Genomic DNA, 19,163 nt, shown 5'->3' on the forward strand with positions numbered 1-19,163 from the left:
CCAAAAATGTATAATACCTAAAAAGAAGTGGTATATTTTATCTGATTTAAAATCGGACACCAACAACTTCAGCCTGCCAATACCAATATTCTTAATTTCTTAAGTTTTACATTGATTATAAATATAGAAAATATTAACAAAGAATTCAAAATATGTATATATAACGTACTTATGTTTTAAATAAAAAAGTATATTCCTAAGTGTCTAGGTGAGGCAACGAAAAGCAGATCCGAAATAAAACTCACCCAGTAATGGATTGGTGGCATTTGGGTTGCCGATTACCACGCCGCCGGAGGGGTAATTACCGCCGCCCCCCGAAGCGGCCACCACCCCGGTGGGCGGGGCCGGGGTGCCGTAGCCGCCCAGTCCGCTGCCAATGCTCGCCTGTTGCTGCAGTGGGGCATGTCCGTGTTGCTGCTGCAGCTGCTGTTGCTGCTGTTGCTGCTGCTGCTGCTGCTGCGGAAGTGACTGCTGCTGCTGCTGCAGTTGCTGCTGCGGAAACGGCGCCTGCTGCTGCTGCTGCTGACCGGAAACGAGGCCGCCAGGTGGGGCGCCACCAGAGCCCGACTGCTGCTCACTCGACTCCTGGCGGGAAAGCGAGAAGCGGCGATTGCCCAGGCCCAAACTGGAGATGCCACTTGTTACATATTGCTGCATGGAGCTGAGGAAACTCATGGCGGCATCTGGCTTTCTTATCGCTTGGCTCGAGTTGCTGTCTGTTCCTCTTGTCTTTTTGTGAAATTAATCACTTGGAAACTTTGCTTTGCCTACGCAATTCGTTATGTTTCTCCGATTATAAATTGGTCCAGATTCTTGCTGCTGTTGTCTTATCAAGGCTCTGCAAGGATAAAAAGGAAACGAATTGTTTGTTTAAGGTAAAACTTCTGCTATCCACTGGAGAATGGTTTTCTGCTATTTTTGGCAATAATTGAATTCCGGGCCCGGGACTTAAGCCGATGCCGAAGATGGGGAATTATGTGTATATGTAAACATTTTCGTGTTCAGAGATTAAAAGCAATTACAAAACACAAAAGCCAGACGATAGGCTCTTCATTTGCCTTTTTGCCGTAGCATACTTTGCAGCTTTGGAATTTCATCGGAGCCAAACAAAAAATTAATTAAGCCAACTTGTTTGGCACTTTCATAGTCACTGCATTCTAGGACTCTGATTCCCCCTGGAATTTCCCCAATTCTCCCACCATTTTATTTGTCTTTGATTCGTTTCGTCAGCATTTTTGTTGACTTGCCGCTCCAACTCCTGTTTGTTTAGCCAAATTCTGTACAAATATCGAGGGGAAAAAGCGATTGCATTTAGGCATTGGCTGTGACTATACATCGGTTGATTGGACGGAGTCGTATTGCTCACTTAAAGGCACGGCTCTTAATTAAATTTCTTTTCAAGTACGCCCCGAGTCCGCTGTCCTAATTAACGTTTAATCAGCTGAGCCTAATGATCCGTTTTTGGGTTCATGGCTAATCGATCTGTATGAATAATTGTGCCACACACTTTTCCTGGCCCATAAATTAGCCCCTATGTAGTTTTTTTTTTTTGGAACGCCGCGGCAGCCCGGCCCCTAAATACTAATAATAATAATTATACGACCAAAAATAAACGCTGGACCAAGCAGAAAAGTAGTTAATTAATTAGTTTGCCAGGTTTGGCTCGCATTTATGGATGAGCAAATCAGCTGGCGAAAATGAAATTGCAAATTGAACACCAGATTTGGTCCTGGTTTCCCAGGCTATTCAAACGTGACCGGCTTAGTTGTCCGTCTTTTCGTTGGCTAAAATCACCATGGAAATATAGCCGGATGAAGGCTCTTAGGTCATTCCAATTTAAGAAGAAGCTCAAGCTTAGTGTTGTTAATTAAAGATTTTAATTCCAAATGTTCATGTATTCTTGTCGAATTATGTATATTATTAATTATGGCCATTGATTTACCTTGCCTTTTATGAAAAGTCATTCCACAGTGGTATTATTTCATAAAATCTAAGTTATTACCCTTCATTTATTGCTATCACCATTCCAATATCTATCGAGATAATGTCATGATAAGGTTTTACTGAGATCAATAACATTTTTCCGAATAGCTGGTGTTAAGCTGGCCCAAAAACAAAATACTCGACAAATGTCAACCTGTTTACTGTCGTCACAAGAATAAAACTGATTAAATTCACAATATTATCGTAGCTGGTAACACACAGGATGGTGTAGTTAAGCACTCTCGGGGACAATGAATGGTATTATGTTCTGGGCTGAGTGGCTTTAAATGCCATAAAGGCAATGGGGGACTGGCTGAACCAGGGTCAGGATATGTCCTTTAATGGCCAGCAGTCATAGCAACTGGAACTACAGTTGGCAAACAATTCGCAGCCAGCAAAAACAATGGCCAAAACAGCGATGATTGCGATGTGTAAGCCATTGCGTTTGTGGGCGTAATCAGCGCATTCATGCATGGTGCTTTCTCCTTGTCTCACTCTAACACCTATTTCCCTCTCTCTCTCTGCTGCATATACCCCTCTCTTTCTAGGCGGCTTTAGCTTCCGCATGTTATCCCGCTTACTGGTGCCATAATTAGCGGACTCTGAAAATCATTTGCAAAGCATTTCTATTATCTTGTTTTGTGTGTGGCTCGTTTTATTTGGTTTTTGTTTTGTTTTGGAAAATGCTAAAAATAAATCAGCCAACACACAAAAGTTGATTTATATGGTGCACGTAAATTTGCCATTAAGCGACAGACAAATGTATTGCAATTAAATGAAATGGAAGCGGTGCCCCAATAGCAACAGCTGCCCACCACCTATACGTTTATTTGTGTGTGTGTGTGTGTGTGTGTGGGAGGTATAAATACGCAGCCAACTTAGACTTTAATTAAGATTAATTAGTCACTGGCCAAGTCAGGCTGTAGAAAGTACCATGTGTGTGGGTTAGCGGGTGGGTTACATACACAGAAAGTTCAGAAACAAGATAAATGCCTTTTAATACTATTAAAAATGCTTATTTACTTTTTTACTTTTCTGCAATAAATCCACTATCGTTAAACACTACTTAACCTCTCTATATAACAATTTCGAGCTAAATAAAGTTAAATTAAGGTTCTTAATAGAAGTATATTATTTTACAAGAGCGTTACTATTTTAATAATTAATTTTAATAATTGAAAAAATTAAGTAATTTTCTGATGAATCAACAACTTTTTCCTTGACTAATTAATTTTCACAGTGTTCCAATGTAAGCCATAAAGGAAGTCTACAAGGCAGCTTCTTCTCGCTGTTGCTTCAATCTATTTAGTTTTTATTAATGGTTGCGCATACGACATGTGGGCCAATGAGGGAAGTGTGTCCGGATGTGCGCACCGACAGCAACCCTTGTTCGTAAAAGTTTTCCCAGCTCGCGGAGGAAAAAACTAAATTAAATGTGGATTGCATTAATGTGACTTCCCAAATATTCCGGAGAGCTGTCACAACACTGCGCTCTCCATCAACTCCCAGTAATTATCGTTTTTTGTGCCTCGAAATGAACTGAGACGAGGGTTTGGCTGACTGTTTCACGTTCAAGTCAATTTTAGACACATTTTGTGAGCTGATTTGGTTACCACGCATAATTTAAAAGCATTTCCTGTGCCCACCCACCTGTGCAAACAATCCTGCGGTAGAAAGTTGCACACCAAAAAGTTGCGAAATCCAAATAAAAGGCGGAAAATTGAAAAATAAAATCTTAGCCATCGCGAAGTGGAATTTGTGATACGCTAACCAAAGCTTAAATGTTGGTAAGCCCAAAACAGGAAGGAAAACAAATAAACCGCTAATAAAAGATTTCTTGGAACCAAAATATTTTTCGAGATAAATATAAATTTTAGGGTGTTTTAAATTTTAATGTTCCTTTCCATATACCATATATTGTGCAAAAAATATCACAAAGCCACAGCTAAAAAAAACGCAGAATCCCCAAAGGGAAAGGAATTCGCGCACATACAAAAAAAAAGCAATTGTAAGGCAATTTCAAAGGCAAAATTATTATGTCGCTTTATGTCATTTTTTTGTAGAGAAAGCCAAGTTTTTGCCAGGCAACTGGCAGATGAATGTGTTGCGGGGAAAATTCAGGATGTTATGGAGGTGGAAATGGGGATTTTAGGGTGCACGGTGGTACGTGAAAATGACAAAGCAGCTGCTCAACAACAAACGGCAACGCATGCTCTGGCATAAAATTTATTTTCCCTCTCGTCCCGACATGATATGTGGCTTTAAATATCTGCAAAAAAAAGGAGGAATGAAAGAAAAGCCAGCATACCGTCAGAAAAGCAGAGAAAGAACTCGTTTACATTGCGGCAGATATTCCAGATTCGACATCTGAAAAGGCAAAAATGGCCAGGGGTTGGTCCTAAAAACTGAGCCAAACAAATGTGCGGCATTCAAATGTCTTCCTTGGTTGAGCGTTTTGTGTGTGTGGGCGTTGCAAAACATAAATTACTTTACGCACGGGCTGCCATCTAAGTTTTGTAACGTGCAACGAGGTTTGGAATGCTTTGGACCCGTCCTTGCTGGGGCACGCGTTATGTTCCGGCTCTTGCTCGTCGGCTTTGGGGGTGGAGGTCTTGCTTCGGACGGATCATGCTAGTTACACATTAATAATACTAAGTCGAGAAAATTTGCGTGCTAGCGACAAAAAAAAAAATGCAAGAAATAACCGGTAGAATTTGATAGATATTCAAGAGTTAAAAGAATAGCGAAGAAAGTATTGAAGCTGCGCGAGAAAGTAAACAAGGCGAAGCCACTGATGTAAATGTGGTCGCACTTTGCCCTCCCAACCTGTGATCATCTTCCTCTAGCGTTTGCTGATGATCCCTTTTATTCTACCACCGCGTAGACATCAGCTGAGTTCAGATAGTTTAGTTTAGTTGGTTTTCATAATTCAAATTCAACACAATTTAATATTCAGGCTAAATCTAGGGTATAACATTATCAAATAATTCTAAAGAATATAAGCAATGATAGGGTATGGTATAATATGGTAGAGTAAGTAGATAAATTTGTAACAAAATAAATATAAGAATATAATTTTTTTTTTTAGAACACTCCAAGCGTGGTGACTTATTTTTTATAAAAATTATTTTTTGAATTCCACTTCATCTAACCCAAGTTTTGTGCACTTTCTTTCTTTTTTAATTTTTTTTTTTTTTATTTATTTTTATTTATTTATTTTATTTTTTTTTTTATGCAAATACTTCATTAATTTTCGGTTTTAATTGCGTTCTCACAACTCTTGGCAAATTCTCATTAAAATTCAATGTAAAAATTTCTTCTTTCATTATGTAAATAAAGTAAACATAAGTAAAGCTTGCGCAATATAACTCACAAATTTTATCCAGATCCAGCGACGAAAGATCGATCTCCCGATGGCTGAAAGCTGAAAGAGATATTTAAAGGTCGCATAGGGAGCTTTGTTGGCTACTCGAAAACCATAAAGAAAAAAAAATGTAATTGGCCAAACGCTGTGTAGAATGCAACTTAATGCAAAAAGAGCATTGTTATTGTTTGGTCAGAGCTTTAGACTTAACAGCGCGCATATGCATACACTGGAAAAATTTAGGTTAGATAATCAAGAAATATTATATAAGCATATTTTAGAAACTTCAAACAACTTTAAATTAATTGATTCTTGAAATGATCATCACTAAAATAATATTATATCTACAAAAAAAAAATTTATTTGCGTAACTCGAACACGCTGCTCCTCAAAGGGGCTCAGAAATTTTGTCTTGGCAGGTTATATAAGAAGAGCAAAAGGAATAAAAATAAAATTTTTATAGACTCTCTCCATATTTAAAAACGTGTGGATTTTCCATGTGAGAAGGGTTCGATCGCGAGCATCGTGGTGATATATATAACGGCTGCAGGTTGACGACGGTCTTGGGGATTAAATTTCCTCCGTTTTTTTTCTGCAGCAATGGGTTAATGCCGGCGACTTGTTTAGGAGCGTTGTATTAGCTAGCTACATTAGTTCACTTCTCTCCCCTTGCCCGAGGCTTAGGGGCATAACCTACTAAAAAGCACTGCGGTTAGGTTTGGCCGATCCACACTATTCACTCGTTTACATACCTCCGGATCCTGCCCCTCGAAAGCCTGATTTACTCCCAGAATTCTCAGCCACTTTCAGCAGTCGTGAGATCTTAAGCCGGACACGAAGCTATCCCGTGATCCGACTTTTCCAAAATTTGTCCCTGTAGAAAAATTAGGTTAACCACGCGGGTTCACTTTGAATCCCCTTATAACTCACTTTTCTCTGCAAACAACACCTTCCTGCAAACACCACCGAAAATACCCTTGGCCTGGGGAATTCGACGCGGTGGCACTAATAGCCAAGTTCTCAGCACTAATTTGATTTAAATTTTCACATTAGCTTCCCGCACAGAGGTTATATTTTACCGTGCCAACGGACACGGACCGGACTGTCGGTTTCGGATGCGCACAAAGTAAAAAGGTCGTCCCAATTGGAATTCGAGCTTTTATCTGTTCGGATGCAGCGAAAATTCTCCAGGAACGTGGTTCCTAAAATTTTAGTCCAACTACTCAACACAGCCCTGGCTCAGGATTGCGTTTATCCCAATCAGAGTTCAACCGATAGGTCCAACTGGCAACGCTAACGTGGTTGACAACACTAACGTGGTCGGCAACGCTACCGTATTGGCAACGCTAACACAGTGGCAACGTTGGTGCGATCGTGATCAGGTGGCAATGCCTAGTTAAAACTGGCACTAAACCTAGATCCTTGCGATCTGGCTACTCGGAACGCCCGCTGCAACGGCTGCAATAATTTAACAGCTATTCAAACTAACTACTTTATATTTCTTCGCTTGAATTTTATTTTTTTTTGGGTTCATGTTTCAAAGTCCCTTCAGGGCCCTGCTACAAAGCCCCCCCACTACTTTCAGGCTGGGGTACATTAGCATTGATACACCAGACTGAAACCGCAACTGAAGGGACGCTATTGTCGAATGTCTTTAGCATGGTACTTCCCTATTGAACGTCCTTGCAAATCTTCGAGCTCGTAATATGAGTTTCCTACTTTTCCACGAACTCTAGCTTTAACGAATGCAGGCCCGAACTTGGAGTTATATCCTGTCTGGAAACAACTTTGTTTGAAGTTACGCCTGTAAACTTCCTGGCCTTTTGTGAAAGATACATGCCTAGCCCGCAAGTTATATCTTTTTGCGTTTTGTTCGTACGCCTTTAACATGTGGCTAGAAGCTTGCTGTCTAATGATTTCAAAAGAATCAGGTCTACTAAAAAGGATAGAACGATCATCCAGCAGATTCAATTTTCTGAGGAGTGCGTAAGTTGATCCCGAGGTTATCATATGTTGACCGAAAGTCATATAATAGGGCGAAGTGCCTATACTCGAATGTACTGAGGATCGCAAAGCACAACATATTTGGTTGAGGTGCTCATCCCAATCCTTTTGATCTGGACGCAAATAAGATCGAATGCCGGAAATGACCGAACGATTGACTCTCTCCGAGGCGTTGGCCTGAGGCGAATGCACTGCGGTAAAAGTGTGCGCAATTTCATACTTGGAGGTCAACTTCCGAAATTCTTCTGAGCGAAATTGTGATCCATTGTCGGACACAATCGTCTCCGGTACTCCGAATGACATAAACAAATCATTTCCGAGATATTTTACCACTTCTCCTGCGTTTATCTTTCGAACAGGCTTCAAAAATACGTATTTCGTAAAGTGATCCAACACAATAAAAATACCGATATTTCCGCTCCTTGATCTTGGATACGGACCAAGAAAATCGATGTATAACCGTTGGAAAAAACGCTGAGTTTCGGGTGATTTCCCCATCGGCGGTCTAAGGACGTGATTTGGAGCCTTTGTAGTTTTACAAACTTCGCAAGAGCTTATGTACTTTCTTACGTCGGATACTAACCCTGGCCAGAAATAGTACCTCCTAATCCGTTCAATCGTCTTATGAATTCCACCATGAGAAGAAATAGGACTATCGTGTGCTTTCATAAGGATTTCAGGAACTAAGGCTTTCGGAATCCACAGTTTCCAAGCGTACTCGTCGTGGACTTGCATGCCAGAGAGATGTTCCGCTTTGCGATAGAGATATCCATCTTCTACTTTTAGATCGGGAAAATTGTTTTGATTGGCTTTTACCTGCTTCAATAGTTCTAAATATTCTGGTGATTTGAAATGGCCTGAGCCTAAGTCGACTAACAAACCCTCTCGTATATCCAATGCAGCGATTTCATCTTCGTTTACTCTAGACAACACGTCAGGTACCACGTTCAGCGAACCCTTCCGATGCTCAATAGTAAACCGAAACCTTTGTAGAGATAACGCCCACCGAGCCAAACGAGAACTAAGGTCGGTGTTAGACATGAGCCATTTTAATGATGCATGATCAGTGATGATTCGAAACTCATGCCCTTCTACGTATGCTCTAAAATTTTTGAGAGCCACAATTGCGGCTAAACATTCTAGCTCCGTCACCGTATAATTACGCTGAGCCTTATTTAACTTCTTAGATATGAATGCGATAGGACGTTCGTCCCCTTCCTTGGATATTTGCACAAGTACAGCACCTACTCCGGTCTTACTGGCATCGCAGTGAATTGCAAATGGCTCTGAAAAATTGGGACTACTCAGCACAGGAGCCGCACACAAACAACGTTTTAACTCGTCGAATGCTTTGAGAGCCTCTTCGGTTCAGACAAATTTCCTTTTAGTTGTCATCAAATCAGTAAGTGGTGAAGCCAAAGAGGCAAAATTAGAGACAAATTTGCGATACCATCCGCATAAGCCCATGAACCTTCTCAAACTACGGAGGGTTTTTGGAGCTGGGAAGTTGCTTATCGCCGAAATCTTCTCAGGATCTGTTCTAATGCCGCCATCGCCGATGATGTGGCCTAAATAACGTACACTCCGCATGCAAAAATGGCTTTTCCCCACGTTAATTGTTAGTCCAGCTCGCCTTAAGTGCAGGGCTATTTCTCTAAGGACTTCTAAATGCTTTTCAAAGTTTGAGGAAACCACTAAAAGATCATCTAAATAAATGAAAACCTCGTTTCTAAGGGATGCAGGAATAACCTTGTCCATTAATCTTGACATTGTGCTGGTCGCATTGCACAGTCCGAAAGGCATTACTTTAAACTGATAAAGAGGTCTACCGGGAACAGTAAAAGCAGTCTTGTCTCTAGACAAGGGATCCAACGGAACTTGCCAATAAGCGTCTTTTAGATCTATACTCGTAATGAACTCAGCTTTTGGCAAGCGACTGAGTATTCCATTAATCTGCGGAAGTGGATAAGCGTCTTTCTCAGTAAAGCTATTAACTTTGCGACAGTCTAAGCATATCCGCACCTTGCCTGGTTTTGTCACCATTACTATTGGGGAAGACCACGAGCTTTCCGACTCCTCGATCACTCCAAGTTGCAACATGCGATCTATTTCTGCATACATTGACTTCTCCACCGCAGGTGAGACCGGAAAATGACGCTGCTTAATCGGCTTTGCATCGCCTACATCAATGGCATGGGATATTAAATTCGTTTTCCCCAAGCCCTCTTGAACAAACGATGGAAAACAATTGACAACAATATTTAACTTTGCTTTTTGCGTGTCAGTTAATTCATGTCTGTTGACATCGACTCCTTCATCACAACAGTTAGGAACTTTCTCCACTTCTGACAAATTGCTTTGGAAATAAATCATAGGATTTCCAGAAATCCACTCCTAAATACAATTGTTGTTTCAATGAGGGAACGATATAAATTGAAAAAGGTTTTTTTATCTTTTCGAATTCCAGATCAACCTTTATTAATCCTAATACCTGTTGAACGGTTCCATCGGCCGTGCTCGCTTTCTGTTTAAGGGGCTTGTAAGCCATTTGGCTGTCTATTACTTCTTTGGCTAGCTCTCCTCCGATACAGGATATCGAGGCTCCTGAATCTAACAGGCCGTAAACAGTGCGATCTAATAATTTTACTGGCAGGAAAGGACGAGGGTCTCGAGATTTTATAGGAACTTCACTGATCTGTTTGATACCTATTCGACAACTTCGAACATTTTGCCAAAAGGATCTACATCTAGAAGCGTTTCGCCCTCTTGAAGGTTTTAAAGGAGTAATAATACTTCCCTCAGAAATTTTAATTTCCGAAATTTGTGCTATCTTTTTATGTAATAACGAAAATTCAGGCTTATTTTGTTCGTCCGGTATATCTTTTGAAGCATTTTCAGAGGCTTCATTTATTGCTCGGTCATCGTTGACTGACTGCGTAGAGCACTGGATGTCTTCGGTTTGAACCTTGACCTCGCAGCGCTGCCTTTGAAGTTTTTTGAACACTTCAAACAGCTAGGTTTATAAGTGTCTGCGGCCCCGCATCCATAACAAAACACTCTACGTTCCGACACGCACTCTTGGTAGCGGTGTCCTTCTTCTTGACAGTTCCAACATGTTAAGGTGAAGGCTTCTACTGCCTCATCTTCCTCAGATTCACTGTACCTCTCCTTCTCGCTCTGTACTAATTCGGAAACCTCTCTCTTAAAAGGGTTATTTTTGGAGTACCCGTAACTCCGCTTAACGTCTTCCAAGAAAGATTCACGCCGCCTGCAGATCTCCCTTAACGCGGAAACCGTGTTAATTTCGACGTTTAGTATTTCGGACTAATTTTCCGGTGTTCCACGGTTGCTCAAGTTGGTCGATTAACGCTGATACACTGTCGAAAAAACTCTCGAAGCTTTCAGCAGGTTTCTGCTTCCGGTTTCGAATCATTTCTTCGATGTCTCCATCATCTCTTCCCTGACGGAACTGCATGCGTAAGGCTTCGCATAAACTGTCCCAGCGAACTAATCTTACTGACTTGTGATATCTCCAATAAAAATCATTCGCCTTGCCTTCAAACAAAACGTTTGCATTGCGGCACAATATCCCGAAATTCCCCTCTAGGGTTTGATGAGTAAGAGCTTCCACTCTATATATGAAATTGTCTACAGTTACCCCTGTTCCGGAAAATTTGACTTTCCAACTGTTCAAAATCTGGGCTACCTTATCGGGTCTTTGCGACAACTCACTACCGCTATTAGCTTGTGATGCTGGAGAAGCTACTATCGATCCTGATCTGTTCCTGGTTGGGTTAGGGTTTCTCAGGTTTGGAAACTCCCCGTCTTCCATATCTAATTCGCTTCGTCTATGGGATCTTTCGTCTGAATTCGACTGTGATCTCTGATAAGCTCTGCCTGCGGCTTCGGCCGCGATAGAATTTTGTGCCTCTAATACTCTTTGTATACACTCTCCTACGGAGCTTTCCAGCTTATCGGTCAACATGGCTAAAAGTCGCTTTTCCATTGCCAACAATGTAATATCGTTTACAGCCCTAGCTGTATCAAATGATGGTTCGCTGCTGACACTAGGAGTAGTACTTGTGTTCTGAACTTTGCTGCCTGTTGCTACACTCTTGCTAGTTCCGGATTGCTGTGCTCGGGAGACAGCTCGGGCTTCACGGGCACTCCCAGTTGGACCGCATTGAACCTTGCAAACTGGACAAAGGGTGCTTTTCAAAAAGTGAGCTTCTAAGCATAGCTTATGGAAATCGTGCTTACATGGTGTTTTTAGTGCTGTAGCTACGGATTCAATCTCTGCCTTACAAATGGGACATACTGGCTTAGGGTTTTCCCCAGCGGCGGTGTTATCAGGGGATCGGTCCAAACCCATTGTAAATTTATGTAGTGTTATTTTAATTAAAGAGAAGAACTTAGATAAAATAAGAGAATCTTGTTGGTATTAACACTCTCTACTAACTCAACAAAATTTGGTAAGATAAAAAAATATAATCTGAACTGAACTCAAGCTGGATGCTACGCGTATAGCAGTATTTTATTTGTTTACTAAATTTTCTCGCAGAATTTACAAGAGATTCGATTTCCTGCTTAGAGAACTGCCACCTCTAATATTTCAGGAAACTCGTGGAGGGAGACGATCAAACCTTCAACTGAGCCTGGTCAATGCCTTTTCTAAAATGTAGCCTTTGAATTCCAGGTTTGTATAACCAGGGGTTTGATTCATCTCAGGAAATTGAAAATAAGTTAGAAATTCGATTTTTTTTTTTTTTCAAGTCAATTGTGGCTAGTGCACTGCTCGTAAGCTTGTGCATCTAGTTCCTATCCATTTGAACTGATAATTCTATTGTTAGCATTAGCCGGCCAGACGACGAACCAGGGTTGCGTGCAATCTGTTTTCACGGCTTAAAGACGCTAAGTCCGATGGCTATTGGTAGGAAATGATCTAGCTATCTCTGAGTTTTAGCTTCGGCCAGAAGAAAATACTAATATCTTCGTTACTGTTTTCCGGACTGACACTCCTGTTTTAGACAGACATTTGTTTTTAGACTAAAAGAATGAATAGTAGTAATTAATGAAATTTTAAAGGAAAAGGAAATAACATTGGAATATTCTATTTGTAAGTCCCTGTGAGTGTTCACTTTACTCACAGAGGCCCATTCACGTTGAGCGCCACTTTTCTTAGATTATTAATGAGAATAATACTGTAACGTGCAACGAGGTTTGGAATGCTTTGGACCCGTCCTTGCTGGGGCACGCGTTATGTTCCGGCTCTTGCTCGTCGGCTTTGGGGGTGGAGGTCTTGCTTCGGACGGATCATGCTAGTTACACATTAATAATACTAAGTCGAGAAAATTTGCGTGCTAGCGACAAAAAAAAAAATGCAAGAAATAACCGGTAGAATTTGATAGATATTCAAGAGTTAAAAGAATAGCGAAGAAAGTATTGAAGCTGCGCGAGAAAGTAAACAAGGCGAAGCCACTGATGTAAATGTGGTCGCACTTTGCCCTCCCAACCTGTGATCATCTTCCTCTAGCGTTTGCTGATGATCCCTTTTATTCTACCACCGCGTAGACATCAGCTGAGTTCAGATAGTTTAGTTTAGTTGGTTTTCATAATTCAAATTCAACACAATTTAATATTCAGGCTAAATCTAGGGTATAACATTATCAAATAATTCTAAAGAATATAAGCAATGATAGGGTATGGTATAATATGGTAGAGTAAGTAGATAAATTTGTAACAAAATAAATATAAGAATATAATTTTTTTTTTTAGAACACTCCAAGCGTGGTGACTTATTTTTTATAAAAATTATTTTTTGAATTCCACTTCATCTAACCCAAGTTTTGTGCACTTTCTTTCTAAATTATTTTTTTTTTTTATTTATTTTTATTTATTTATTTTATTTTTTTTTTTATGCAAATACTTCATTAATTTTCGGTTTTAATTGCGTTCTCACAACTCTTGGCAAATTCTCATTAAAATTCAATGTAAAAATTTCTTCTTTCATTATGTAAATAAAGTAAACATAAGTAAAGCTTGCGCAATATAACTCACAAATTTTATCCAGATCCAGCGACGAAAGATCGATCTCCCGATGGCTGAAAGCTGAAAGAGATATTTAAAGGTCGCATAGGGAGCTTTGTTGGCTACTCGAAAACCATAAAAAAAAAAAAATGTAATTGGCCAAACGCTGTGTAGAATGCAACTTAATGCAAAAAGAGCATTGTTATTGTTTGGTCAGAGCTTTAGACTTAACAGCGCGCATATGCATACACTGGAAAAATTTAGGTTAGATAATCAAGAAATATTATATAAGCATATTTTAGAAACTTCAAACAACTTTAAATTAATTGATTCTTGAAATGATCATCACTAAAATAATATTATATCTACAAAAAAAAAATTTATTTGCGTAACTCGAACACGCTGCTCCTCAAAGGGGCTCAGAAATTTTGTCTTGGCAGGTTATATAAGAAGAGCAAAAGGAATAAAAATAAAATTTTTATAGACTCTCTCCATATTTAAAAACGTGTGGATTTTCCATGTGAGAAGGGTTCGATCGCGAGCATCGTGGTGATATATATAACGGCTGCAGGTTGACGACGGTCTTGGGGATTAAATTTCCTCCGTTTTTTTCTGCAGCAATGGGTTAATGCCGGCGACTTGTTTAGGAGCGTTGTATTAGCTAGCTACATTAGTTCACTTCTCTCCCCTTGCCCGAGGCTTAGGGGCATAACCTACTAAAAAGCACTGCGGTTAGGTTTGGCCGATCCACACTATTCACTCGTTTACATACCTCCGGATCCTGCCCCTCGAAAGCCTGATTTACTCCCAGAATTCTCAGCCACTTTCAGCAGTCGTGAGATCTTAAGCCGGACACGAAGCTATCCCGTGATCCGACTTTTCCAAAATTTGACCCTGTAGAAAAATTAGGTTAACCACGCGGGTTCACTTTGAATCCCCTTATAACTCACTTTTCTCTGCAAACAACACCTTCCTGCAAACACCACCGAAAATACCCTTGGCCTGGGGAATTCGACGCGGTGGCACTAATAGCCAAGTTCTCAGCACTAATTTGATTTAAATTTTCACATTAGCTTCCCGCACAGAGGTTATATTTTACCGTGCCAACGGACACGGACCGGACTGTCGGTTTCGGATGCGCACAAAGTAAAAAGGTCGTCCCAATTGGAATTCGAGCTTTTATCTGTTCGGATGCAGCGAAAATTCTCCAGGAACGTGGTTCCTAAAATTTTAGTCCAACTACTCAACACAGCCCTGGCTCAGGATTGCGTTTATCCCAATCAGAGTTCAACCGATAGGTCCAACTGGCAACGCTAACGTGGTTGACAACACTAACGTGGTCGGCAACGCTACCGTATTGGCAACGCTAACACAGTGGCAACGTTGGTGCGATCGTGATCAGGTGGCAATGCCTAGTTAAAACTGGCACTAAACCTAGATCCTTGCGATCTGGCTACTCGGAACGCCCGCTGCAACGGCTGCAATAATTTAACAGCTATTCAAACTAACTACTTTATATTTCTTCGCTTGAATTTTATTTTTTTTTGGGTTCATGTTTCAAAGTCCCTTCAGGGCCCTGCTACAGTTTGGAAAGCGAAACGGCCTAAAAACGGAGCAATTGTGACCAAATATAATTTAATTGCCACCAGCAACTGTGGCAACCAGTCATGTTAATAACAAACAATAATGGTAATAATCTTGGCCATGGCAGCAGTAACAATTGTTACTAAGTACCACACTGTGCCACTGAATTTCTTTTATTGAATGTGTTTTTGAAAATACAAGTAAAATTGGAAATATACTTTTCTTTATTTTTTTAGTAATTATAAACATGACAATCTTAAATAAATTATTACTTAAGCAAAATATCTTATAGAAAACAAACAAATTAAAGGCTTAATCATTACTTATGATTTATTAAAATTTATCAATGGACCCAGTTTTTTTCTGATCACTAAAAAATAATTAACTTTGATTTCCCAAAGATAAGAAGTTTACTTTTACTAAGGTGCTTTAGAGGTACATAATTTATACTACAAAACCTGTGTCAAAGTGTTCGTAACCATAGAAACCGAAAGCTGATTCGTTAAGCATAAATTGCGTTAAACATGATGCGAAAAAATTGCATATACCACAAAACCAGGGAAAGGGGATTTGTGGCCGCCCACAGGGATTTCTCGTTTTTCCGCTTCATCAGTATTGGCATCATCATCGTCATCATCACCATAAATCAGAAAAGTGCAGCATGTGCAACGCTTTCCACACTTTCCATTCGCCGTTCTTTGTTTGCTTTGGCAATTTGTAGTCAGCATGTTGCCGGGCCGAAAAGCAAGGACTCCGGCTCTAGTTCTCTGTCAAATGCAATAAACCAGAGATCCTTTTGTGTGGGCCACTACAAGATGCCAGGCCAAGAATAGCTGTCCAGGACAATGGGCCAAGCGGCCATGAGTAATGTGGCCCGAGCATGCAAAAGTGCCGAACTGAAAGCCCTGGAGAAGGAGTGAGTTGCCTTTGATAAATGCGCCCAAGAAGGGTCACCTGCCTTGTGCAGCTGTCTGGTAAATTGCTTAATTTGTTAGGGCACAAAAACAGGCACGCACACACCCTTGCGTTCAGGGACACCAGGGCGTATGGGCAATTTGGGTAAATGCAACACAAAATTCAATTAACTTGCTGGATTTGCGGCTATTAATTACAAGGGTTGCCTTCCAAAAACGGTGCATTTATGGCGGCTGCAACAAATCCCCATTGATTAATTTGCCAGCGGAGTTACCATGTCAAGGGTAAATCCCTTGGAGAGTCCTTCTAATTAGCCAGCTAAGTAGGAAAATCAACATAAGAATCTTCACTCGAGATTTGAGTACTCACAACTTTGCCAAAAGTTAAATGCAAGGTGTTTTTGTGTGCCGGCAGAGAGCTAATTAAATACTGCTAGCATTCCAATCAAAATTTTCACATGAAAGGGTGGGCCTTTCCACTCCCGCTCCATCGTGTATCTGTGGGGTACATGGAATGTCCAATTAAAACTATCAAATTACATATACGCCTAGCGAGGCGTAACCAGGCTGTCTAATTAGACGCAGGTCTTCAACAACTCTCAAATATGCTTTATCCCGAATCACACATAAAAAAACGGCTTAAGATATGATTTCTTAAACAAGTTTAGTTCCTTAAATTAAATAAAATGTTATCTAATTTTAAGGCAAATACAAACTACAAAATCACTAGTTTAAGGACATGCATTTCTATTCTTCAAATACTTTATATATGTTATTTAACTATTTATTTTCTAAAAATATGTTTTTAAAGACAAATCATGTTCTTATAACAACAACTTTTAAATAATTTCTTTAATATATTTATTAAATGAATAAATTTGTATTCTCTGATTAAATTGAGAACTTTGACAAATTAAATTTCTTTCCGTGTTCTCACACTCTCAAAGGACACCAGATCCGTTGATAGACTATATTTGCGGTGGCGCAAAAATGTTTTCGGCAATGAGGAATGTGGCACAGGAAATTGGAGGCGCGTCACACACATACGCATGCATAATTAATGTGCTTTGTGTGGGCTGTGTGGGATGTGTGTGTTCTATTTGAACTAATTGTGAAGCGTGGCCAAACCGCCAAGTGGGTGAGACGACACACAGGCGGAGTCAACGTTTAATTGGCGCCTTTGACATTGCAACAATTTCAAAAGTGCCTGCCGGTCGAACGCCCCCACCACAGAGCCTCTTGGCCGCTTTAATTACAAATTCCAAGCATGCCTGGCTCATTCAAAATCGATGGCCAAATTGCGCCTGTTGTTAGTACTTGTTTTCGCCCAAAACTAAGTACAAACTTTCGATAAACTCTTTATGCTCTTAATTAATGCATAGATTGGCAGAATACTGCGAGCTTCTGGCCAGGCAACTTCTAACAGCTCTCCTTTTAATTTTGGCTCTATACATTTTTGCTGGCTAAGGGTAATCTTATTTGGGTTTTCTATTTTATAAGTGATAACAAGACTTTATTAAATTAAACTTTTCTTAAGAAATCTATTTAGTATCTGCGTTTTAAGAGTTTAACTTTTACTAAAATATTTATTATATATTTGTATTTATTATATTATGTTTGTTTAGAATTTTAACTGATTAGGATTTAAATAAATTCATTAAGGAAAGGACGCTGGATAACTTTTTCTTGAATATTTAATATCAATATAGCTTCCAATATATATAAAGATCTAAGTGATACTAATTACTACTAACTTTATCTCCTAAATAGTACAGTAAATAGTGCAGTACCATAAACAAGTTTTATAGATTCAATTTCGACCCTTTGATTATACCATTTTTAAATTGATTATTACTTTAAACCAACGTTCTGCTTTTTCTGTGTTATCTGTTGAAGATATCCAGATAGATCTTTGCTGTATTTCAAAATAATTGGTCGTTAAAAGCTTGTAAACTCTTTCTCTTAAGTTTGAACCACCTCTTATCCGTGTTCGCTGAACTTGAAAGTCACCTTGCCTTTGCCGTCGCTTGATGCGTTTTTTGACGCCAATCAAAGCCATGGGGAGTGCTAATGGTTTGGATGGATGGATGGCTGGAGTGGATGGCTCCCCGAACAACAGGGCGTATGTGTGTGTGTATCTAGGGGCGCTTTGTTTGGCTCTGACATGTCAAACAGCAAACAACAAAGGCGTGGGGCAAACGAAGACGTTGCAACAGCAGCTTTCAGAGCTCAACATTGTTGCAAATTACAAGTAAATCCAAAACGGCTCAATGCACAACATCTCCTCGGGGGGCCGACTGTGGGGATGGGGCGAAGATGGGTTATGGCTCTGCCAGACGTTCAATGTTTCCAACTCGTTGCCTCTCCGGCTTTAAGTTCATTTTTACTGGGTTAACAGAGGACCATCGTAAAAATTGCTTTTCAGCTTCTGTTATGTTCTGTATTTTTTCTCCATTGGCCTTTATGCCGACCGGGTTTATTGTTTGCTTTAACTGCGCTTTGTATTCAGTTCCCCCTCGCACCCTCGCATCACCACCGCCCCTTTCACAAAGTCTGCAATTAAGGGCGCCGCAGCTTATTTACGGACTTCGCCGGCGTACGCGGCGTATGCGCAATGCAAGCGTTGTGTGCGGCAATGAAAATGTATTTTTGTACTGCATTTTCACGCTTTTGTTTGCTTAAATGCTCGGTAATTAAAATGTGCTAGGGCCAGTTGCTCTGCAAAAGTAGAGGATGTTATTTCTGAATACGGCACGGAATTTTCGTAAAGGTCAGGTGCATTTCGCCACTGAAAATTTCAGCTTGCTTTAAATTAGAAACGAGTTTCAAAACAAAGTTTGTCTTAAATTATAAAGTGAAAAACTCTTTAACTTAACTAATTTAGCTTACAAACTTGTAAAATGTAATTGTTTGTTAAAGAATAATATTTTATTGCTCGCAGAGTGTTGCTTTCAGCGAATTTAAATATTTAACTAGTAATTGCTTATAATTTTACCGAACGTTACCATATATTTGCATTAATAAATCCCTCTTAATCTCCTTTTTATACTTTGTTCATTGCTTAATAAGTTTGTCTCCAAATGACCTTAATTAATTTGGATTAAATTTTATTTCCCGGAATCTAAGATCGTAATACTCTTGTTAAAATTTCCGCAACCATTTCTGCGACAAACCATTAGCCGATTGGCTGTGAAATGCCGCTTAAAACGGGGCTTGGTTCGTGCCCAAGTAATCTGTATTTCATTTCTTTCTTTTTTTATGATTTATTTTCGTTAAGGACCCTTTTT

The 19,163-nt window shown here is 39.9% G+C and overlaps 1 protein-coding gene across 3 annotated transcripts in view; it reads right to left on the bottom strand.

Moving 5' to 3' along the window:
• LOC108043413 (BAI1-associated protein 3) overlaps positions 1-19,163 on the bottom strand; it is a 62,458-nt gene that overhangs the window by 21,220 nt on the left and 22,075 nt on the right. The window contains exons 1-3 of one of the 3 annotated variants that reach the window (XM_044457580.1): positions 6,100-6,951; positions 5,357-6,043; positions 246-838 (exon numbers count right to left, since the gene is read on the bottom strand). In XM_044457580.1, coding sequence (XP_044313515.1) covers positions 246-675 — 430 coding nt within the window. In that variant the 5' untranslated portion in view covers positions 676-838; positions 5,357-6,043; positions 6,100-6,951. Of the gene's footprint in view, positions 1-245; positions 839-5,356; positions 6,952-19,163 lie in introns of those variants that run through there. The other 2 variants (XM_044457579.1, XM_044457578.1) reach the window with 2 other exon arrangements.

This window comes from Drosophila rhopaloa, unplaced genomic scaffold, assembly GCF_018152115.1.
Source record: "Drosophila rhopaloa isolate 14029-0021.01 unplaced genomic scaffold, ASM1815211v1 contig_163, whole genome shotgun sequence".
In the NCBI taxonomy this organism is placed as follows: domain Eukaryota; kingdom Metazoa; phylum Arthropoda; class Insecta; order Diptera; family Drosophilidae; genus Drosophila; species Drosophila rhopaloa.